Source organism: Saccostrea echinata, unplaced genomic scaffold, assembly GCF_033153115.1.
Source record: "Saccostrea echinata isolate AGI-Se365-2 ecotype Australia unplaced genomic scaffold, CSIRO_AGI_Sech_v1 ptg000023l, whole genome shotgun sequence".
Taxonomy (NCBI): domain Eukaryota; kingdom Metazoa; phylum Mollusca; class Bivalvia; order Ostreida; family Ostreidae; genus Saccostrea; species Saccostrea echinata.
Genome location: NW_026889772.1, coordinates 14,722,506 through 14,747,468, shown reverse-complemented (window position 1 = coordinate 14,747,468; position 24,963 = coordinate 14,722,506). Strand labels below are relative to the sequence as shown.

General features: G+C 34.8%; 1 protein-coding gene across 1 annotated transcript; it reads left to right on the top strand.

The window, feature by feature from the left end:
* The first annotated feature begins 1,166 nt into the window (after positions 1-1,166).
* Positions 1,167-23,742, top strand: LOC133191243 (YEATS domain-containing protein 2-like). Its single transcript, XM_061326996.1, has 17 exons — positions 1,167-1,293; positions 1,509-1,606; positions 2,417-2,509; positions 2,961-3,113; positions 6,308-6,408; positions 9,176-9,337; positions 10,107-10,218; positions 12,433-12,477; positions 12,652-14,996; positions 15,403-15,479; positions 15,803-15,882; positions 18,926-19,061; positions 19,970-20,140; positions 21,204-21,319; positions 22,250-22,324; positions 22,502-22,566; positions 22,883-23,742. The coding sequence occupies exons 1-17, from the start codon at positions 1,200-1,202 to the stop codon at positions 22,989-22,991; spliced, it is 4,032 nt and encodes a 1,343-aa protein (XP_061182980.1). The 5' UTR covers positions 1,167-1,199; the 3' UTR covers positions 22,992-23,742.
* The last annotated feature ends 1,221 nt before the right edge of the window (positions 23,743-24,963 follow it).

The window sequence follows — 24,963 nt, the reverse complement described above, 5'->3', positions numbered from 1 at the left end:
CAACGTTGGACAATGGTTTGTCTTGAAATTCAAAAAGTTGATAACCTAGAAATACGTTCACAGTCCCTTTTCCGCCTCTGTTATTAGTTGATCCACCCCTGTGTTTATGATTTCCCGCGAAAACAGGTGCACCTCAAGTGATTTCTTGAAAAATCTAATTCAAAGAACAACCAGTTGAAAACAGCTCTCAGATAGACAAACGTTGAGCCAGAAAAAACGATTGATTAATGATTGTTTTCAAATACTCGAATTTTTTTAAATATACGGAAAATGGTATTCCGCATGTATTGTTTTTCCGCTACTTAATAAACATCGACTTACAAGATGGCGGCCTCCATGGAACATAAATGTTGAACGTGAGAAACTTGTTCTTTCTTTTCAAAAGCACGATTTTTTTATACTAAATAAGTTTTTCTATACTGTCTGATGTATATTACTACGATTTGACAATGCTGGAATGCAATCATGCACTGCACTTTATAAATAACTGTCAGAGATGCAGTTGACAGTGTGTAACATATATTTGGAATGAATGAAACTGGGGAGCTAATGTGGAACCAAAAATGACCATGCATTAGTTTATTTTGATGTGTAATAAATATAAAGGCCTATTATTATATGTTTCTTATAAACTCTTATCGAATCAATGCTGTTTACAATGGTCAATATTGATATTTAGATTTACGTATGTAAACCAGAAGTAAGCTGTCATGCAAAAAGGCTATGAACGAACGGAGCTGATTTAATGCAGACTTTGTTGTATTTTTATGATGATTAAATACTGCATATCATTGTTACCTGATAGAGGATTTCTTACAAGTCAACTGGCATTGACAGCAATATATACATTATTGATATTCACCCCAAACTTGCAAGAGAAAAAGAAGAGAAAAGAAGAATTTTATGACACACCTTGAAAAACAGCATTGCTGCATGCAATGTGGTATAAAAAGTACTGACTTGAAGTGTTTTTTTTTTTTTTTGTTCAAGCAGACTTAATGATGAAGTAAATATGAAATCCATTGCAAGTAGTTATGAATGTTGTACATGAGAATTGGCCTCAAGGATTTCAGAAAATAACTTTATTTTGAAGAAATATTATCTTTAGTTCTGCTATTGCACCATCAGGTACCATACATGCTTTATGATCCAGAACTACTAAACACATTTTTTCACATTTTAGAATTTGTAACCCTAGAATGGCAACAAAAAGAGGTCACATAGACATTGATCCTGATTATGAAGATGTAACCCAGGCTCAGACAAAGAGACAGAAAGTTCTGGAAGAGGATGGTTTGTAGTTTGTATAGTGAAAGGAATAATATTTTATTTTGGTGCCATTGATTAGGATAATAACACAGAGATGAAGCCTAGATCTCCATAAAACAGACAATTATTTCCCATTTCAATTCATGAATAAGTACAGTTTAATCTATTGGTGGTATTTTTGTTGCAATTTTAAGGTAAATGTTCCTTCCTTTAATATTTTCTTTTTGCTTTTGCTGTAGCCAAGGAAACGACAAGGAAGAAAATTGACCTGATTGTGAGAAAAGAATTTCATCAGGAAATCAAGAACAAAGAAAAAGAGCTGGACTGCATTGACCAGGTACTAGAGTCAAGAAAAATGCGTATTTTTTAATAAACTAATTTTCTTTGTTAAAAATTACATTTTTGTAAGCTATTGCTTAAATTTAACTTTGTAAATGCTTGTTTAAAACTTAACAGGTATGAACCTTCAGTGGAGGTCAAGATACAATTTTTTCCCCACATTTTTTAGATAAGTCTTTTTTAAAGCTTTTTATTTGTATTTATTATTTTATGTGTTTTACATCGTTATCATTAATGATATCTGAAATGCATGATTGTTTATAACTAGATACTGCAGTTCATTTTATGAAGTCATCCGTGAAATTTGTTGTAAAAAGAGAAAAAAAAAAATCTTAGTAACTTGAATTGTTTTGAAATCTTTGTAGATATTATGAGTATTTAGTTTACTGTCAATACATTTCCATTTTTGTTTTGGTAGGAAAATTGTTGCAAACATACATGTACATGTCCTTACTTTCTGTTTGTTATCTTTGTAGAGTGTCCTTACTTTCTGTTTGATATCCTTGTAGAGTCTCTTTACTCTCTGTTTGTTATCCTTGTAGAGTCTCTTTACTTTCTGTTTGTTATCTTTGTAGAGTGTCTTTACTTCCTGTTTGTTATCCTTGTAGAGTGTCCTTACTTTCTGTTTGTTATCCTTGTAGAGTGTCCTTACTTTCTGTTTGTTTAATATACTTGTATAGTGTCTTTACTTTCTGTTTGTTATCCTTGTAGAGTGTCTTTATTTTCTGTTTGTTATCCTTATAATATCCTTACTTTCTGTTTGTTATCCTTGTAGAGTCTCTTTACTCTCTGTTTGTTATCCTTGTAGAGTTTAAGACATAGTCAGATGATGATGGATAGGCTGAGAGCGTGTATCATAGCTAATTACTATGGAGCAGCGGGTCAGCAGAGATATATCAAGGTAAACAATGTACAGTTGAACTTTGTATATCTCGAATACCAGGATTATGTTGAAGTGATTTGCAAGTCCCAACCACTTATGAAGTATTTTACCCTCAATATCTCGAATCCTCAGATATTTCGAAGTTTTTTCTCGGTCCCTTTGAGTTTGAGTTTGACTATATCTACACATGATCAGAAATTTACATAATGAATCTTGGAGAGCAGTGAAAACCTTTTAGATTTTGCATCAGAATGAAGGTCAATTTTAAAGAGAAATGTTTTACTGCATGTTTTGAGGATAAAATCTGTAATATTTGATAGACTTCTTAGTCTTCTGAAAGTTTTTAAAGGCTTTAAAAGATATCACAGACAGAAAGTGACGTTGAATTTACTTGCATTACCTTGTGTTTGTTATGTTTAACATTGATAAACTGAACCTTATTCTACTTACATGTAATTGTTTATAACAGGGTGATCCTCAGCAGACTGCACCCATACACCCAACAGTCAAGGATACCCTCGGAAAGCGACCACTTAATGTCAAGGTCAAAATGGAACCAAAAATAGAGGGAGACTCAGCAGAGAGACTGATTATGAAGCAGGAACCACAGGACGTGAAAGAGGTACATCGACTGCCTGTTGTATTATGTAGCATTACAATTATCAAGTGAGAATATGTTCAATTTATCAGTATTTGTCCTTCTGTCATGAAAAAAGTATGAAAGTAACTAGGTATCATGAAAATGAGCTTTTACTGATTTTTAGGTCACCTGAGTCAGACCTATTGCTATCCGTTCTCGTCCGTCGTCGTGCGTCGTGTGTTAACATTTGAACATTTTTAGCTTCTTCTCTGAAACCGCTCAACCAATTTCAACCAAATTTGGCATATAGCATCTATGGGTGAAGGGGAACAAGAATTGTGAATTTCATGGTCCCTGCCCCCCTGGGGCCTGAGGGATGGGGCTAAAACCACCAAAAATAATGCAATCTTTAAAAATCTTCTTCTTTACTCCAGAACATCAAGCAGTCAAACTGTTGGCATCATTCTAATAAGCATTGAGCCCTCTACCAAAATTGTGAAATTCATGGTTCCAGGGTCAGGGGTTCTGGCCCCAGGTGGGGCTATATAGATCATATAGTGAAAGTGCATTATTTCTTTGAAAATCTTCTTCTCTACTCCTGAGTATTAAATAAAGTAACTAAGTACATAGTTATGAAGAGCAAGAGTGCCTCTTCCAAAATTGTGAAATTCATGGCCCCAGGGTCAGGGGTTCTGGTGTAAGGGCGGGGCTCTATTGATTATATAGTGAAAATGCATTAATTCTTTGAAAATCTTCTTTTCTGCTCCTGGGAATTAAGTAAAGGAACTAAGTACATAGTTATGATGAGCAAGAGAGCCTCTTCCAAAATTGTGAAATTCATGGCTCCAGGGTCAGGGGTTCTGGCCCCAGGGTGGGGCTATATAGATCATATAGTGAAAATGCATTATTTCTTTGAAAATCTTCTTCTCTGCTCCTTGGTATTAAATAAAGTAACTAAGTACATAGTTATGAAGAGCAAGAGTGCCTCTTCCAAAATTGTGAAATTCATGGCCCCAGGGTCAGGGGTTCTGGTGTTAGGGTGGGGCTCTATTGATTATATAGTGAAAATGCATTAATTCTTTGAAAATCTTCTTTTCTGCTCCTGGGAATTAAGTAAAGGAACTAAGTACATAGTTATGATGAGCAAGAGAGCCTCTTCCAAAATTGTGAAATTCATGGTTCCAGGGTCAGGGGTTCTGGCCCCAGGGTGGGGCTATATAGATCATATAGTGAAAATGCATTATTTCTTTGAAAATCTTCTTCTCTGCTCCTTGGTATTAAATAAAGTAACTAAGTACATAGTTATGAAGAGCAAGAGTGCCTCTTCCAAAATTGTGAAATTCATGGCCCCAGGGTCAGGGGTTCTGGTGTTAGGGCGGGGCTCTATTGATTGTATAGTGAAAATGCATTAATTCTTTGAAAATCTTCTTTTCTGCTCCTGGGTATTAAATAAAGTAACTAAGTACACAGTTATGATGAGCAAGAGAGCCTCTTCCAAAATTGTGAAATTCATGGCCCCAGGGTCAAGGGTTCTCATGTTAGGGCGGCGCTCTATTGATTATATAGTGAAAATGCATTAATTCTTTGAAAATCTTCTTCTCTGCTCCTTGGTATTAAATAAAGTAACTAAGTACATAGTTATGAAGAGCAAGAGAGCCTCTTCCAAAATTGTGAAATTCATGGCCCCAGGGTCAGGGGTTCTGGTGTTAGGGTGGGGCTCTATTGATTATATAGTGAAAATGCATTAATTCTTTGAAAATCTTCTTTTCTGCTCCTGGGTATTTAATAAAGTAACTAAGTACATAGTTATGATGAGCAAGAGAGCCTCTTCCAAAATTGTGAAATTCATGGCCCCAGGGTCAGGGGTTCTGGTGTAAGGGCGGGGCTCTATTGATTATATAGTGAAAATGCATTAATTCTTTGAAAATCTTCTTCTCTGCTCCTGGGTATTATTTAAACAAACTAAGTGCATGATTATGATAGGCAAGGATGCCTCTTCCAAAATTTTTAAATATGTGGCCTCAGTTTTTGGGGTTCTTGAGGAAGGGGGGGGGTGCAATTGATTATATAGTGAAACAGCATTAATTCTATTAATTAATCATTAATTAATCCTGTCTGCTCCTTAGTGTTGAGCTGATAAATAAATTGCTTAGCTATGATGAAAATGGGAGCTTCGAACAGAAATTTTTAAATCTTGTAGTTCTAGGGTCAGGGGTTCTGGCATAACGAGGGGGGGGGGGGGGTGATAATATAGTGGAAAAGTGTTAATTCTTTGAAGTCCATAGTTATGATGATGAGGGTAACTCTTCCAAATTTGTAAATTTCTTGACCCTTGGTCTTGGGTTCTGGTGTTAGGGTAAGGCTTTGTTGAATCTGTAGTGAAAATGCATTGTACCTTTGAAATTCTTCTCTGCTTCTAGTTTAAATGATACAAGTAAGCGTATTTCTACCAGATTTTTGAACATCTGGACCATTTGTCTAAGCATTCTGGTCCTGGGCAAGGCTCTATTAATTTGTATTCTACTGGGAGAAGTTATTCCCCTTTTCCATTCACCTTTGATAATTAATCACTGTAAATAATGTATTTGAAAGGTCAATAGAATAAGATAATTATGCAAGAATGTTTATCATATAATTCAAAAAGTACTTTCTTAGTTTTAATAATCAGGTAGACCTGTAAGTAATAGATAAATAAAAATGAGACAAAAATAACTTATCTTATTAAAAGTTCTTCAAAGACCATAAGAGAGGTCAATAATGCTAGAGGTCTTAATATGGGGTTAAAAATAGTACAGAAGCACTAATAGTTTGTTAATAGTCTGCATGGTGATAGTGTTAAGAGGGGGACAGATTAGAACTTAATTTATGAGTTGATACTGAATACTAGACAAATTATTTTGTTGATCCTGATCTTCCTACTTCTCTTGCTTTAGGGCAACAAAGCTTCATCTATCAGTGTATTTAACTTTTAAATTGTTGTACTCAGGTGACCGTTAAGGCCCTTGGGCCTCTTGTTTAGAACAAATTCAATATTGATCTAATAAAAACACTTCACATATCCAGTAAATTTACTCTGTTTTAATATAACTATTCTCATGGTTATAAAAAAAACCCCACATGAGAAAGAATATGTAGTTTTGTCATGGTAAACATTGTCAAGTTCAGTATCTAGTTTAGGTTGTAAATGTTTACATAAATATTTAGAAAATTAAAATATTATTGGTTTTTCAAAAAAGGAGGACAAAATGATAAAGGAAGAGCCATCTGTTGGTGGAATAACAAATAGATCTGATCGATTCAAAGTTAAGAAGAGAATTGTGATTGGGAATGTGTCAAAGTAAGTGAAAATTCCTACTTTATTTAACAAAGGGGGAGTTTCGATAAGGCTGTTTTTCGGCCCCTCAAGAAATGTAATGAAATTGTGATATGTTGTAGATAAAAGTGTTATCTTCCTAAAAATATGAAAAAAAATTTATACTGCATATTTTCTGGTCACGTGATAATTAAAAATTTAAGTATAACCCTCTTCCCTATATATTTGGAGGGGTCATATTTAAAGGGGGTAATGGAGTTTATTTAACGTCAAAATCATAAATGAAATATTCCAAATGTGAATAAAGGCATCAAATAAACAATTTCAATATTTTTCTTTACAGAAAATTTATGATATTTATTTTATTTGAATGCGTTTTAAGGTGCAAGATTTTCCTTGTGTTTTAATTGTAACTCTTCTTTCAGAGAGGATGAATGTAACATATAAAACGTGTATGAATAATAGGGATGTGCGGTTTTATCGGTATACCGGTATATCGCGATTTTTTATTGCGTGATACGTATCGTGATACGGAGACTAAAATACCAGTATTTGATACATAAATCTAAATTCATGTATTTGTTCAAACTATTGAATGACAATTACAAGAATTGTAAAATATGTTGAAAACAGTTAATTAACAGAATCCAAACATGCATTATATTAAATAAATAAAACATTAAAACGTAAATTTATTTTTTATAGCATATTTTAAAGAAATATTACGGAAATTCATTTGAAATTGTAGTAAAAATGGTGTGTAAAAATATCACGATTTATCATGATATTTTTGGGAAAAAATCGTGATATATCACGATACGAAATTTTTGCCGATACCCATCCCTAATGAATAATAAAGACAGGAATTTTCAAAAAATGAATTAATCGACAGTTTATACTTAGTCTTAATGATCAATATATAACATTTTCCCATACGTAGAAAAGCAAATGTAAAGATATATAGACAAGAGATAGATAATCTTAAACTGTCATTGACAGGTGTTGGACACTGTTTGCAACACATTTTTGTCAACTAAAGTTATTGTGCTAAATATAGTATTAAAAATGTACCATAAAATCATTAAATTGAATTTTAAAAAAATTCTTGAAATTAATAGATTTCGGAATTCGATACGATTAAAAAATGCAGCTATTTATATTTTAAAAGTATATTTAAAAGAATCATAGTCTGCAATGTACATTGTATATAATAATACCAAGCGTATCACTACCAGTCAAAATATTTTATCAAGACAGTAATTATTAGTCCCATACTGGTGAAGCCGGAGGATTCTATAGGTTTCCTCATCGTCTGTCCGCCTGTTTGTCCGTCCGTCCCTCTGTCCATCTGTCAGTCTGTTTCACTTGGTTTTTCGCACTTTTCTCTAAACGCTTGCAGATATTGAGCTGGCTTTGGTATTTATAGTGTATCCTGATGAGAAACAGAGTTTGGAATTTGAGTTTGAAATTCTGCTTCATTGATTTTTGACAGAATATTACAAATTTAAAAAAAAAGGGGGGGGGGGTTCGGCGTTTTTTGTTTTGTTTTGTTTTTTCTAAAAAAAATATTGAGCTGATTTTTGTTTTGGTATATGTGCTAAACTTGAGTTATAGATCAAGTTTGCATTTTCTCCCGCTTCAATGATTTTTCAAAAAGGGCCTTTTCAATTTTTAATGGAAACCAGGTTATACTTGGTGTGCCGATAGTGGACTATTATAGCTAATGCTTACAGAATGCGTGAATAAATATTTCTTCAAGATAGGGATTATAGTTACATGAAAATGAGACATGCTCCAAAATATATACCCTGAGCATTCATCAAGAAAATGTAAGTCAGATCTAGCGTCTGAAGCAAGTCTGACAGTGTGCATCCGAAGATGCATCATGAAGCACGTCTTCTCAACAAGTGCTTATAGTTGCACTGCTCCATAAACATTAACCTGCTTTAAGAACATAACCTGGACATTCTTTAACTGAAAATGCAGCATCTGAAACACGACAGAAGATGACAAGAAAACACACTAGATCAGGCGACTCTGATGATATGAAAAAAATGATTAAAAAACTTTTAATAACCTGGAACGCCTATTACGATGGTATTACAAAAGCTCCCCCAACTTCGTGTAGGTGAGCTAAATATGTGACGTTATAGTTATACGCGGGCGACGAAATAAGTATGGAAATAAAGATAGGATACGATTATGTTTTCTTATGTTAATATTTTCGAGAGTTCTCTTTGGTTTAGAAAAAATATGCTACTTTTGGCTTTGTATTTTTACACAGCGTCATATCAAGTAACCAGGAGCTTCTAATTTTAGATATGCAAATTTTGGACAATTTTCAATTTTTGGATATGAAGTGCACACGTGACACTCATCATATTTTAAGATATTAGTGTGCAGAGTATATCTAATTACTGAAGAAAACTAGGTGAGTGTCCCTCATGCACTTCATATTCTAACCATCGATTTATAAATGCCACCCTCTTATATTTTCCCATTAGCCTAATGTTAAAGCATTTGAGGGTACATCTAAGAATGTGCCAACTACGGCGTGAATTCATCTCATATAAACTCTTGAAATATAAATACCAAAAATTAACATATATATCTTGAATTCTAAACCAATTTTTAAAAAATAAAAGGAAATTTATTTTTATGAAAATAAGTGGGCCGATAAGCGGCCTTATCGAAACTCCCCCTTTGTAGATGTAGATTTTCCCATCTTTTTAGTTTAAAGTTAAATAGGAATACAATTATTGTGTATTAAGCAGCATTTGGAATTTGGCAGGTATATTCCAGTGGACAGAAGAGATGAGAATGATCAATCAACTCACAAGTGGATGGTGTATGTAAGGGGCCCAAAAGGGGAGCCCAATATCGATCACTTTGTGAAAAAAGTCTGGTTTTTCTTACACCCCAGCTACAGACCTAATGACCTAGTTGAAGTGTCGTAAGTTATCAGAGTTCTTGCAATAAAGCATTTTTTTTCTTCTTGAATCTGGCTTGCTACGTGTAGTTTACTCAAATATACTCACTACTGCACCACTTAGTGAAAGATCTTGTGTCATTTCTATACAAGTACATGTATACAGTCATGTACTTTGAAAAGTCATATAGTGGGATAGATGTCTAGCCTGTCTATTTGTCTGTCAAATAAATTTCCATGTTGACATCATATTGATCTATGCCAAGCCAAGGATCTTTAAACCTAGTCAGTCTTTGCATCATACTGAAAGGTTGATGTAGCCTAGAAGGTAAATCATGTTGACTAATTTTAAGATATAAGCAGCATATAATGATGTTGACTCATGAGCAGTTATTTATTATTCATACAATATACATGCACAAGGAAATTCCACTTTCAATGTAGCTGTTTGTGAGCTATTAAAACAGTGTATTAAAGATTGGATTTAACCATTAAATTATCTTAAATACTTTATTTCAAACTCTACATCCAACATTTTCTTTCTATTTTTTTCATCCTTGACATCTGCAAGTAAAAATATACATATAATCATTATATCAATGTTATATCAGAAATGTGTCATGAGGATACAACATTGGGATGAAGAAAGTTGTAAGAATGTTTTTTTGCAAAGCAGAGGCCCTGTTTTAGTTAACGTATTTTGAGATTGTTACAAAATTGAATTTATGTCTTCTTCACACCCAGCAAGTTATGTTATAAATATATGCCTTTCAATAAGAATATTTTTTTTCAGACAACCACCATTCCATCTGACACGACGGGGCTGGGGAGAATTCCCTGTTCGAGTGCAGCTGTACTTTAAGGATTCAAGGAATAAGAAAGTAGATGTCATTCACCAGTTAAAGGTAAACACAGACCAATTTCATACCAGTTTTATTTGGTCACCTGAGTCACTCAGGTGACCTATTGCTATCTGTTTTCTTCCCTCGTCGTGCGGGCGTGCAGGTGTGTGTCGTGAGTAAACTTTTCACATTTTCGACTTCTTCTCAAGAACCACTGGGCCAATTTCCACCAAACTTGCCACAAACTATCCTTGGGTAAAGATGATTTAAGTTTGTTCAAATGAAGGGCTACGCCTTCTTCCAAGGGGAGATAATTAAGAATTAGTGAAAAATTAATGGTTTCTTTTAAAAATCTTCTTCTCAAGAACCACTGGACCAGGTAAGATGAAACTTATATGGAAACATCATCAGGTAGTGTAGACATAAGTTTGTTCAAATCATGACCCCCAGGGGTAGGGTGGGGCCACAATGGACGATCAAAGTTTTACAAAGAGATATGTAGGAAAAATCTTTATAAATCTTCTTCTCAGGAACAGCTAAGCCCTGATTGGTCATATTTATATGGAAGCATCCTCAGGTAGTGTAGATTCAAATTTGTTCAAATCCTGACCCCCAGGGGTAGGGCGGGGCCACAGTGGAGGATCAAAGTCTTACATAGGAATATATAGGAAAATTTCTTCTCAAGAACTGCAAAGCGATGATTAGTCATTTTGATATGATCAAAGTTTTACATAGAAATACATAGAAAAAATCTTTAAAACTTTTGTTCTCCAGAACCACTGGGCCAAGAAAAATGAAACTTATCTGGAAACATCCTCAGGTAGTGTAGATTCAAGTTTGTTCAAATCATGACCCCCATGGGTAGGGCAGGGCCACAATGGATGATCAAAGTTTTACATGGGAATAGATTGGAAAAATCTTCTTCTCCAGAACCACTGGGCCAAGAAAGATGAAATGTGGAAACATCTTCAGGTAGTGTAGATTCAAGTTTGTTAAAACCATGATCCCCAGCATCTTCGCTAGCCAAGGGTTTCTGGTACGCTACTCTCCTCATAAACCCTTGGCATACGGTGCTGAAAAAAAAACGGGATTGTTTTGTCACGTGATCATGATTCTTACCAGGTACGCACAGATTGCGTCATCGACAAAAATAAAAAGCGTATTTTTAAAAAAAAATTGTTTTTAAAGATAATTAACAAGAAGGTATTGAGTTATGTTAATTTGTTATTTAAACATGTAAAAATGCAAATCTAAACAGTATAGATTCTTAATCACATATTTTGCACGTTGCTTTAGAAATTGGATGACACCATATTGCTATTCATAGAATGGCATGTTATCTTACGGATCATTGTTTACTTGCGTTTTACATTACCGATATTAAAGAGTCAAGATATATCCCGAACGCAAATATCGTCATTTTCAAAAAACAATTGCTGATTGGTCGAACGATGTCGATCAACTCCAATCACAACTTGAGAAAAAAAATCCCAACTTTTTTAACACCGTATGCCAAGGGCTTATGAGGAGAGTAGCGTATCAGAAACCCTTGGCTAGCGAAGATGGATCCCCAGGGGTAGGATCTTCTATGGATTGTTGTTTTATACTCAGGTGACCGTTAAGGCCCTTGGGCCTCTTGTATACATATGCCAGGAGTTTTACTCGTAAGTAGTGTGATGAGAAGCAGCTATTTAGTCTGCCCTCCTATCAGTCTGTTTTGCTAAATACAGACCGATTTCGTACAAGTTTTAAATCTGTATGCTAGGAGTTTTACTCTTAAGTATTCTGATAAAAAAGCAGCTATTTAGTCTGTTCTCCTATCCTTGACTGGCTGTCCCAAGGTCAGATCTTCCTAAAATGAAAGTACTCAGACTTTGTACTTGTATTTATATTCTTTTACATTGGTATGTCTGCTATGGATCTAAGAGGAGAGCTGGGGTATGTAAGTTTGAAGTTTTTAATAAAAACAAATTTTTTGATAAATTTTAAGTGGTATATCTATCAAGCATTGAATCGGTAATAAGGTACATGTAGATACAGTTGATATCCATGCAAGTCAAGTGTAAAGGTTGATTTATGCAAGAAAAATTTTAGAAATTCAGCAATGTTGAAGGGAAAGACATTCATTCCTGACATATTCCTTCAGTGAGTTGAACATCTATGGAGATTGAAGTTTATTAATATATATAATTTTCGTTTACTCTTCAGAACAAAATCAGAAAACTAAAATGACAGCAGATTTCAGGTTTTGATATTTTTCTGATTGTTTATCTTCAGCTTGACAGAACTTACACTGGTCTGCAGACTCTTGGATCTGAAACGGTAATTAAATGGAATTTAAATGAAATACATAAATAAATTTGTACTTGCAGAAGTCTTTTCTCTTAAGACCTAGTCATATGAAAAATGCAAAAATATATTTGTGGCCATTAAATGCAAAAAAATATATGGTAATGATTTTATAAATTTAAATATTAACTCTTTTTCTTATTTCAGGTGATAGATGTTGAGCTGGAAAAGGAGATAGATATCAAATCTTCAAATAGAGTCACTTGTAATGGTTCTTCATCAACTTTGGTGGGGAAGGAGTCAAATGTAACAGTCAAGGAACATATATCCCCCGTCAAGAAAGAATTTAAACAAGAACCAATTTCACCGACATCAACTGAATCAAAAACACCCAATAAAAATCTCAGCAAATCAAAAAATATTTCTCCATTTTCTCCAAGCAGCAAGCAAACAAATATGACTTTGACTTTGGGAACTCTTGGATCCTTGACTTCTCATAGCATGAACAAATCTGGCACTGTTGAGGGAGGTCAGGGTAGAGGTCCCATTAATGGTTTAAAACAACAGTCTGTTCACAGCTCTACAAGTGACACAGATGGTCCTGGCTCCAAGAACTCCTCAGAATTACAGAAAATGCTTCTCCAAAGTACACCACCAAGTGTAACAAAGACTTCAGTATCCACGGGAAATGTTCAGTTGACACACATAGTTCAAGTCCCTAAAGGAGCACAGATAAGCAATACAAGTAATGTGAAGTCTGCCAACGCAGGAAAAGCAAATTCGCAGTCCGTAAAATCTCTACAAAATTCTAGTACTGGTGTCAGTTCACCAGGAATTCGCCCACCCTTAGCCAATCAAATTTCAGTGCCTTCCAGTCAAGCAACTCTTTCATCTGCTACCCCAGGGACAACAAGCCCAGCACAGACTCTGTACATAAGGTGCAAAGACAATCAGGGAAATATATTCCTTGTGCCTCATCATCTCTTAAAAAGTGTTCCTGGTACACCAGGTCAGCCAGTGAATAACCAGACAGCTAAAGGAACGATTCCAAGTCCTCAAACAACCCCCACCAAAGGCACTCCACAGACACTAGTTCATACACACAGCACAATAGCTGTGGTAAACACTCCCACAAGTACTGTTTCCTCTAGTCCATCAAAGACTCAAGCTTCCTCTGTAACAGTGAAGCCAGTTGGTCAAAACCAACAATCTACAGGAGGAAAACCTGTGTTTCAAAAACCTGCAGTGCAAAATTCTCAGTTGTTAATCAGGTCCACCATACCTGTATCAAAAAGCAATTTATCTCCTTTACCTGGTGCTCCAAGTCCAGTCCTCCTGATAAAAACTGAGGTCAATCCTGCGAGACCTTTGCTTACTGTTGGACAATCTACTACTAAAGTACTGGATAAAAACGGAAAAGAAGTGCCTCAACCAAGTCAGTTACAACTTCATTTACAGGGACAGATTTCCCAGAACCAGCTAAAAGTGACCAGTCAAGGGTTAAAGTCAGTGCAACCTGCTGGTAAGAGCAAAGTTAGCAAAAAAGTGGAAACATTAGCACTCATCCAAAAAACCGACTGCAATGTTGAGAACAAAATTCCTAGCAAGACATGTCAGTTAGCTTCCTTATTAAGAGGTGACATAGCAGCTGCTCATCGAAATGCTGTCAAACAAGTCTCATTGGTGACAGGATCAAACACACCTTCTACTCAGGTACTGACCAGTCAGAGCACCACGCATAATGTCCTAGTGCCAGTGACTGGAGGGTCTCCTAAAGATACCCCCACCTCAGGGGTAGGGATAAAACAAACCATAGTTAAAAACAGTGGAGATGCTTCAACTTCTGGAACCCAAGGGATTAAGCTAATACAGACTCCAGTTAATGTGCCACCACAAGCTATCCCAATTTCAGTGACCCCAAAAACTATGCATTCTGTTATTCTTATTAACGAAGACACCAAAAAAGTGCCTGGAATTCAACTTCCTTCCAAAACAATCAGTGGTAGTCTTTCTACACAGAAAAGTGAAAAGGTGATGCTCACATCAAGTGTGAAAACCACAGCTGCTAGAATGTCACCATCCACAAACTTAACTAATGCAACAGTGAATTTTACCAAACAGGTTTCAAAGACCAGTGATTTACCTACAGGACAGGTTTCAGGAGGTAAAGAACAAGTAAAGACAGTGATTGCTAAGATTGGGATGCAGACTCTGTTGCTGCAGCTTCCTGTATCAGATTCTGAGGCTGTAAACAAATCTCCGGAAGTGTCAAAAGTCAACAAGCCAGCTCCCAAAAAAGCTGAGATCCCCTCCAATGCAGCACTTATAGAAAGTCTCAAGAAACAAGCAGTAGAAAAAGAGGAGAAATTAAAGGAGGCAGCCAGGTTGTCATACATGGATAGGAAGCTCGGATTGCCCATAAAGATGGCAGATTCACAGGAGAAAAGAATTCACAAGTGGAAGAAAAAAACACCGGAGGAAAAATTACTAAGTTTCTCTAAGAAACTCCTTCAAGATGACCCATTACCAGTGAAAGATATTGATCCACTTTGGTTTGTATATTTCAAGGATTATTTTCCCCATGAGCTGTTTACTCTTTATAATATATATATATATTCTATCAGAATACATTTACATTGTACTTTTGTAAAATGTAATGTTGCTAAGAACAGTACATTCACTAAACAATTCTGAAATGGGTAATTTCTGCAGCCCATATTTTTTGTGATTTGATTCTCCATAGGTAGCATTATAACTTCTACATTTGCAATTTCATTCCAAGTTTAAAAAAAAAACCCATAGATTTACAATTTGAATATTTTGTGAATCTACTTTTGGCAATTTTGATGACATAACTGCAGCATTTTGCAAAAATTGGAAAACCACAAATTACCTGTTACACAGTATTTTAAATTTTAGATGCTTAAATTTAGATTTCTGTATTCTTTTCCTCTGTAGTATTGAAAATTACCCAGATGTTCAATCATTGGTCAGGGCAGCCATAAAGAGACACCCAATTGTCTCCCCTTCTGCCAGTAAGCTGTGTTTTATGTTTGTCTCTGATTGAATGATTAGTAATGTAACTTTTATATTGTGTTATTGCATTTATTTTGGAATAAACACTGATTTAAATGAATTTATGTTTCATCAGATAGCAAAATCTTGGATTTACATAATTCCAAAGTTGTTAACCATGATTTGTTCAACAAAAATTTATCTGCATAAGCCATTGGTAGGTCAGTCTACCTATATGGAAGAATGAGGCTTCTCTGTTGTTTGATAAATATTTGCTGGTGGGTGGAAGGTAACTATTAGTTCTGTACAGTTTGTTTTATTTTCAAACTTTCTGATATTGTAGATATTCATCAGCATCCATATTGTGCAAAAACATTGGAACAGTGGTTGGAATGGAATGTAGGCAAAAGGAGGGCATCAGAGGTCAGTATATTGGAAGCGTTTATGTACAGTCAAACCTTGAAATCTCAAACTCAATGGCACCGAGAAAATACTGAGAGATATCTGAGGATTCGAGATATCCAGGGTAAAATACTTACGGAATAAGCAGTTGGGACTTCCAAATCACTTTGACATACCTATGGTATTCGAGATATCAGTGTTTGAGATACTGATGTTCAACTGCATTGCTATTTCTTTAGTTTTTAGGTCACCTGAGTGACTCAGGTGACCTATTGCTATCCGTTCTCGTCCGTCGTCGTGCGTCGTGTGTTAACATTTGAACATTTTTAGCTTCTTCTCTGAAACCCCTTAACCAATTTCAACCAAATTTGGCATATAGCATCTATGGGTGAAGGGGAACAAAAATTGTGAATTTCATGGTCCCTGCCCCCCCTGGGGCCTGAGGGGTGGGGCTAAAACCACCAAAAATAATGCAATCTTTAAAAATCTTCTTCTTTACTCCAGGACATCAAGCAGTCAAACTGTTGGCATCGTTGTAACAAGCATGAAGCCCTCTACCAAAATTGTGAAATTCATGGCCCCAGGGTCAGGGGTTCTGGCCCCAGGTGGGGCTATATAGATCATATAGTGAAAGTGTATTGTTTCTTTGAAAATCTTCTTCTCTGCTCCTGGGTATTAAATAAAGTAACTTAGTAATAGTTATGAAGAGCAAGAGTGCCTCTTCCAAAATTGTGAAATTCATGACCCCAGGGTCAGGGGTTCTGGTGTTAGGGCAGGGCTCTATTGATTATATAGTGAAAATGCATTAATTCTTTGAAAATCTTCTTCTGTGCTCCTGGGTATTAAATAAAGTAACTAAGTACATAGTTATGATGAGCAAGAAGTCCTCTTCAGAAATTGTGAAATTCATGGCCCCTGGGTCAGGGGTTCTGACCCCAGGGTGGGGCTATATAGATCATATAGTGAAAGTGCATTATTTCTTTGAAAATCTTCTTCTCTGCTCCTGGGTATTAAATAAAGTAACTAAGTACAAAGTTATGAAGAGCAAGAGAGCCTCTTCCAAAAGTGTAAAATTCATGGCCCCAGGGTCAGGGGTTCTGGTGTTAGGGCGGGGCTCTATAGATTATATAGTGAAAAAGCATAAATTCTTTGAAAATCTTCTTCTCTGCCCCTGGGTATTAAATAAAGTAACTAAGTACATAGTTATGATGAGCAAAAGTGCCTTTTCAAAAATTTTGAATTTTATGGCTCGAGGGTCCGGGGTTCTGGTGTTAGGGCGGGGCTCTTTTGATTATATAGTGAAAATGTTTTGATTCTTTGAAAATCTTCTTCTCTGCTACTGGAGATTATTTAAACAAACTAAGTGCATGGTTTTGATGCATAAGGATGCCTTTTCCAAAATTGTGAATTTCATGGCCCCAGGATCAGGGATTCTGGTGTTAGGACAAGGCTTTATTGATTATATAGTGAAAATGCATTGATTCTTAGAAAATCTTCTCTGCTACTGGAGATTATTTAAACAAACTAAGTGCATGATTATGATAGGCAAGGATGCCTCTTCCAAAATTTTTAAATATGTGGCTTCAGTTTTTGGGGCTCTTGAGGAAGGGGGGGGGGGGGCTCTATTGATTATATAGTGAAAAAGCATTAATTCTATTAATTAATCATTAATTAATCCTGTCTGCTCCTTAGCGTTGAGCTGATAGATAAATTGCTTAGCTATGATGAAAATGGGAGCTTCGAACAGAATTTTTAAATCTTGTGGTCCTAGGGTCAGGGATTCTGGCATAACGAGGGGGGGGAGGGGGGCTTTTGATAATATAGTGGAAAAGTGTTAATTCTTTGAAGTCCATAGTTCTGATGATGAGGGTAACTCTTCCAAATTTGTAAATTTCTTGACCCTTGGTCTTGGGTTCTGGTGTTAGGGTAAGGCTTTGTTGAATCTGTAGTGAAAATGCATTGTACCTGTGAAATTCTTCTCTGCTTCTGGGCATATCGGAAGAAAACTGAGTAAAAGTTTAAATGATATAAGTAAGCGTATTTCTACCAGATTTTTGAACATCTGGACCATTTGTCTAAGCATTCTAGTCCTGGGCAGGGCTCTATTAATTTGTATTCTACTGAGAGAAGTTATTCCCCTTTTCCATTCACTTTTGATAATTAATCACTGTAAATAATGTATTTGAAAGGTAAATAGAATAAGATAATTATGCAAGAATGTTTATCATATAATTCAAAAAGTATTTTCTTAGTTTTAATAATCAGGTAGACCTGTAAGTAATAGATAAATAAAAATGAGACAAAAATAACTTATCTTATTAAAAGTTCTTCAAAGACCATAAAAGAGGTCAATGCTAGAGGTCTTAATATAGGTTTAAAAATAGTACAGAAGCACTAATAGTTTGTTAATTTAGTCTGCATGGTGATAGTGTTAAGTGGAGCACAGATTAGAACTTAGTTTATGAGTTGATACTGAATACTGGACTAATTATTTCGTTGATCCTGATCTTCCAACTTCTCTTGCTTTAGGGCAAAAAAGCTTCATCTGTCAGTGTATTTAACTTCTAAATTGTTGTATTATACTCAGGTGACCGTTAAGGCCCTTGGGCCTCTTGTTTTTTTATCCATCAGTGTACTGATTAATAATTAATCTCTTCCATTTCAAGTCTCAATTTTAATCAACACTCTTTAGTTGGATATTCTATGCTACTTGATTGTATGTAAGACTTCAAATAAAGTGTCTTTTGTGGTCCTTCTTAATCAAGCAACTGTTTCAAAATTAGAACTGGTTTTATGGAAAAGCACAAAGAAGGAAACAAATTTCTTCAACCTCTGAATTTCACGAATTCTCATCAATTCATAAGGAAATTTAAAGTGTATTTTACTTCAGAAAACACAGAGCACAAGCTTGGCCATCTGCCGAATGCCCTTGCAAAGGGTCTTAGTAGGATATGTCTGACTTTGAAGTCAAACCAATAAAGTCACCATTATTTTAGCACTTTTATAGATAATTTGAAGAAACTTTGGAACATACATGTCATTTTGCTGTTTCATGTATTTTTAGTGGCAGAGAGCAGTGGCATGTCAAAAATATTTAAAGAAATTATTGGATGGAGACCAGTTTAAAGGGAACCAGTTGTGGTCTGTGAAGAAGATTGTCTGCTGGTGTCGTCTGCATGCTTATAGCCCACATTACATGGGTAAGTGGATTTAATAAATACTTCATGTCATGTGGTTCAAACTAAACTTGTACAATATTTTTCATATTTACGTAGAAAAACTGCATATACATGTAACTTGTTTAGAAATAGAATTAAGTTATTCAATGAATAGTAGAGGGATACTTGCTATTTTCAGTATGTATGCAACTGAAATAATGCTTTAAATAAAATGAGTAAGAAAAAATTGCATGGTGACCTATGCAATACATCAAATTATAAAGAAAATTGTCATGGACCTCTTTTATATCTAATTTTTTTCAAATTTTTTATTTTTTATTTTAAGAAAACGATATATTGTCAATAGACTTCTTTGTTAAATTAATTAGGTTACAAGTGTATATCTTTATCTGTTACTTTGGAATACCTGTATATAAAGTAAATCACACTTATAATGAAGTGCCAGGGACATACTTATCTGGTACATGTAAGTTCACAATATGTTTTAAAACCACAGGGAATAAAAAATCTTCACTGTAAGGGTCAGTTCACTATAAGTGTGTTTGCTATAAGTGTGTTTTACTGTACACAGTTTCCTTGATTTGACTCTTTGTTAGGAAAATATCTTATGCTATTAATGTATTGGATACCTACCTTTTATTAAGTTTTTATATACAGGAACTGTAAATTATCAAATATTCACAACACCTTATTTTAGCAAGATGGGTATGTGGCATTTACATGTGTAAGTGACAAAAAATTTTCCACAAAAGCCAATTATTGTCCTATATAATCTTTACAAATAAAAATAAAGGCGAGTAGGGAAATTTTGTTAGGAGACAGTCTCGCATAATTACTGGAAAATAAAGTTCTCGTGAATAAAACACGATTTACAGTTTAAATTTATGGATTGTATACATGTAATGATATTTAATTAAACATTTCTATAGAGAAGACACTGCATCCAACAGGAGTGGAGTTTTCCATGAAGGAGGTGAGGTTGGGAGAGAGATTTAGCTCAGCAACAGACAATTGTGACATGATTGTGGAAGTGGAACAGATTAATAGTAAACTGAGAACAGAGAGTTTGTCAGAGGATGAGGTGGATATAGTGTCAAATGGTATGTGTAGAGATGCAGGTATCTCTTATATATCCTTTGTATGGGTAACCAGATACATGTAGTATGTATTGTAAAAACAGAATTGGGAGGTGCCAGTATAATAAGAGGCACTAAATATTAAGAAAAAGTTAATTAAAATATTTATGAAATCCTAGAAAAAATATCTAAGTTAAAAAAAAGAAAGAATAATATGCATGAACACTAAGATTTACATTATAGAAATTTAAAATATAGCTAAAAATACAATTTTTAGCTCACCTGAGCTGAAAGCTCAAGTGAACTTTTCTGATCACCCGTTGTCCGTCAGTCTGTCCGTTCATCCGTCTGTAAACTTTTCTCATTTTCAACTTCTTCTCAAGAACCACAGGGCCAATTTTAACCGAACTTGGTACAAAGCATCCTTGGATGAAGGGGAGTTTAAATTATTAAAATAAATGGCCAAGCCCTCTTCAAAGGGGAGATAATCAAGAAAAGACAAAAATTGGGTGGGGTCATTCAAAAATCTTCTTCTCAAGAACCACTGGACCAGAAAAGCTGAAACTTACGTGAAAGCATCCTTGGGTAGTGTAGATTCTAAATTGTTCAAATCATGACCCCCGGGGGTAGGATGGGGCCACTATAGGGAATCCAAGTTTTACATTGAAATATGTAGTAAAAATCTTTAAAAACCTTCTTCTCAAGAACCACTGGGCCAGAAAAGCTGAAACTTTTGTGGAAGCATCCTTGGGTAGTGTAGATTCTAAATTGTTCAAATCATGACCCCCGGGGTAGGGCGGGGCCACAATAGGGAATCCAAATTTTACATTGAAATATGTAGTAAAAACTTTCTTTTCAAGAACCACTGGGCCAGAAAAGCTGAAACTTAAGTGGAAGCATCCTGGGGTAGTGTAGATTCTAAATGTTCTAATCATGACCCATGGGGGTAGGGTGGGGCCAAATCAGTACTACAAAGGGGGGGAGGGGGAGAATCATGTGAAAAAAAGCAAGGCCAAAGTTACTCAGGTGAGTGTTGTGGCCAATGGGCCTCTTGTTTTTACAATTATCCTTGAATTGTTGACTTTAGAGCCCCCCAAACCAAAGATTAAAGAGGAGCCTCAGGAGGAGACTTTTGAGCCCCAGGATCCAGTCATTCTACCAGCTTCTGCAAATGCTCGCTTTGTTCAGGATCTGACTCAAAAGGTAACTCACTTTCTGGCTTGGAACTTCTAGGAATTTTGATTGTTGAACTGATTTCAAATTTTGTTCTGTTTTGAACTGTTCATTTACTGTTATTTTTAAATACCAATAATATGAACAATCTCTAAAATCTGCCTTAGTCAAAGACTTACATGAAGTTTTTCATGTTGTTATATGATATTATATTATTATGTTATGTGATGTATTGGCAGCTTGTTTTGATATATATATATATATATATATGTAGATTGTTCTGCAGTATATTTGAAGATTTGTTCTGTGATATATTGATAGATTGTTCTGTGATATATTGTAGATTGTTCTGTGATATATTGTAGATTGTTCTGTGACATATTGTAGATTGTTTTATGATATATTGATAGATTGTTCTGTGATATACTTGTAGATTATTCTGTGATATATTGTTCTGTAATATATTTGTAGATTGTTCTGTGATATATTGTAGATTGTTCTGTGATATATTGATATATTTTTCTGTGATGTGTTGACAGATTTTTTCTGTGATATATTGTAGATTGTTCTGTGATAGATTGTTCTGTGATATATTTGTTGATAGTTATGTGATATATTGATAGAGTGTTCTGTGATATATTTGAAGATTGTTCTATGATATATTGATAGATTGTTCTGTGATATATTGTAGATTGTTCTGTGATATATTGTAGATTGTTCTGTGACATATTGTAGATTGTTTTATGATATATTGATAGATTGTTTTGTGATATATTTGTAGATTGCTCTGTGATATATTGTAGATTGGTTGTGGTATATTTGTAGATTGTTCTGTGATATATTGATAAATTTTTCTGTGATAGATTGATAGATTGCTCTGTGATACATTGCAGATTGGTCATGGTATAGTTGAAGATTGTTCTGAGATATATTTGTTGATTGTTCTATGATATATTGTAGATTGGAGTTAAATTTGAACCTTCTCCTGTACTGGATGATGTTTATGGTTCAGTATCAGAGGATGTTGTTTATAAGGTACAGAATACAGATTACAGTATTATGGTCATTTAAAGATGATTGTCTTAAAATGTTTAGTTTGGTGTGTTTGTATTTTGTAAATGTTAAAATTTGTTTAACAGTATAAATCTTACAGTATAAATTGCTTGATTTATCAGAGTTATGACTAATGTTTATCTCAATTTTACAATGCAGGCAATGTTGTGCTTTGTTGAGGACATTATTACTGAGGCATTTGCTTTCAAGGTTAATATGGGCAGGTATGTAATTCAAGAGAGGTAACTCTCCAGCATTCATTGATAGTGTGCCCCTGTTAATCATACAAGGAACTCTATAGTTGTTGGCATAATAGAGAAAATAATTGTCTCGTAGAATGTTACCTTTTAGTGAATTTCTAAGCTTGAATTTTTAAAAACAGAATTATTGTTGAGCTTATATGTATATTTGAGGTTCTTTGGCCAGACCAGTTTGAATTGCAATATCTTTATAGTTATGAGCAACTTTATTGTAATTTGGAGAATTATTTAACATAGTTTAAACTTCTGAATCTTATCAAAATTTAAAATGTTTTTGCAGGTATCCTGATGGCATTGGGGTAGCAGATGTGTATAAGGCTCTGTCTGTTCTCCCACAAGCTGACTTCTTAACGAACAAACACCTGGGTGTCAAAGACATAACCAGGTGACACAGGTGGTAAATTGTCAAAATGTGTTAAAGAGATCTATAAGACATATCATTTATATACGTAAGCACCTATGAAATACTGAGCATGATTAAATTACTTCAATATGCCAGAGTCTGCATTAGATTGTTGCCCTGTAGTTACATTGTTGACTTGTTGTTACATTGAAATAGTAGATATTATTTATGGAGAGACCTCACAGCTTTCTGGGGTATTGTTTACTGTTTATCCATGAGTGATTTTCCACCAAAGAAAATTTTGATTTTAAATAAACAAAATTTCCTGACGTATGAATTTTCTGACAAGGGGGAAGAATTTATTGCTAATATTTCCTGTCAGCAGGGAACAGTTTTATGTTCACTCTGATGGAGGGATTTATTCATTGAACTACTGGAACTTCAACAATGATTTGTATCTTAGAGTACTACAGACTTTAATTAGGCCTTACTTTGTAATTTTTAGCCTCCCTAGAGTATAGCTAGTCTCAATGAGAAGGTACAACTCTTTGTCCTAGAAAAATAACAACTAGGTCACCTCAAGTGACCAGTATATGCAATGTTCAGTAGAGAAAGCATTAATAGAGGTCTAAAGCACTTACTAAGAAAGGTTGGTTATGACTTTAGGACAAGTTCATATTATTTCCACCCTAAGAATTTCTTTAGAAGAGGGGGTGCCAGTAGTGTAGAAGGTTCAAGCATTTTGCATTCTCTTCTGTCAGTGAATTGTTGTATGAAATTTTTATTAAAAAGTGATATTTATAATTAGTCTTACTTTTTATTTAAAACACAAAATGTGTGAAAAGGAAAGGAAAGGTTTGGTATGTTAAATGCAGTAGTCATCATGCCAGAGATTTATCCTGAACTTTTTTATTTGTGTTTCAAAGAAACTTATTCAAAATATTTTCATACTTCATATGCTGATATATATTTGTGAGAGATATTCAACTGCATATTTTTATTTTACCATGACCTCCCTTATGACCTTGACATTATATTATATTTTACATTTAGCTTATGCATATTGGCGAGAATCATTCAACTATGTTATTATTTTTTTTTTACTTTGACCTTACTATATTATTAGCTCACCTGAGCTGAAAGCTCAAGTGAGCTTTTCTGATCAGTTGTTGTCTGCATCTGACTGTCAATCTGTCCATCTGTCTGTAAACTTTTCACATTTTTAACTTCTTCTCAAGAAACATTGAACCAATTTTAACCAAAGTTGGTACAAAGCATTCATGGGTAATGGGGATTCTAAATTGTTAAAATGAAGGGCCAAGCCCTCTTTCAAGGGGAAATAATCAAGGAAAGGCAAAAATAGGATTGAGTCAAGGAAAGGCAAAATAGGGTGGAGTCATGAATGTGGAAGCATCTTCTGGTAGTGTAGATGATTCATACTTGTTCAAATTACAGCCTCTGTGTAAAGGGTGGGCCACAAAAAGCCAATCAAAATTTTTCACAGTAAATACATGTTTATTGGGGAAATTTTTTTAATGCAGAACAGCAAGGCCAAAGTGACTCAGGTGAGTGGTATGGCCCATGGGCCTCTTGTTTTGCATTTTTTGCTTAGTTTTAAAGAAATTATTCAAGATAACTATTCTACCGTGTCCAAAATGTAAGACCTTGACCTTACTTTTTTCATTATACGCCCCATTTGAAAATCAGGGGGTGTATAGTGATGTGGGTCTCAGTCCTTCCATCCATCTAGCTGTCTGTCCATTATGCTTAGGGGTAGACATCTCTTATCCACAACTGCTCTTATACCACTGAATAAAATTTAATAAGACTTTCCAAGAATCTCTGTTAGATAGTGCCATTGTGCACCGCCTATTTTACTTTTTGATCAGACATATTTAGGGCTTCCAATAGCAAAACATAGACACTGCCATTCTTTCTATAATATTGAGGGGTAGGTACCCATCTCTTTTATGCAACTCCTCCTATACCAATGAACAATACTCTCACAGAATCTTTAT

What these genes read in the sequence shown, in the direction of transcription:
- LOC133191243 (XM_061326996.1), top strand. Translation starts at nt 1,200, where the DNA reads ATGGCAACAAAAAGAGGTCACATAGACATTGATCCTGATTATGAAGAT. An exon ending in GAAAGTTCTGGAAGAGGATG is followed by an intron (nt 1,294 to 1,508) that starts GTTTGTAGTTTG and finishes CTTTTGCTGTAG; the next exon opens with CCAAGGAAACGACAAGGAAG. An exon ending in AATGACCTAGTTGAAGTGTC is followed by an intron (nt 9,338 to 10,106) that starts GTAAGTTATCAG and finishes ATTTTTTTTCAG; the next exon opens with ACAACCACCATTCCATCTGA.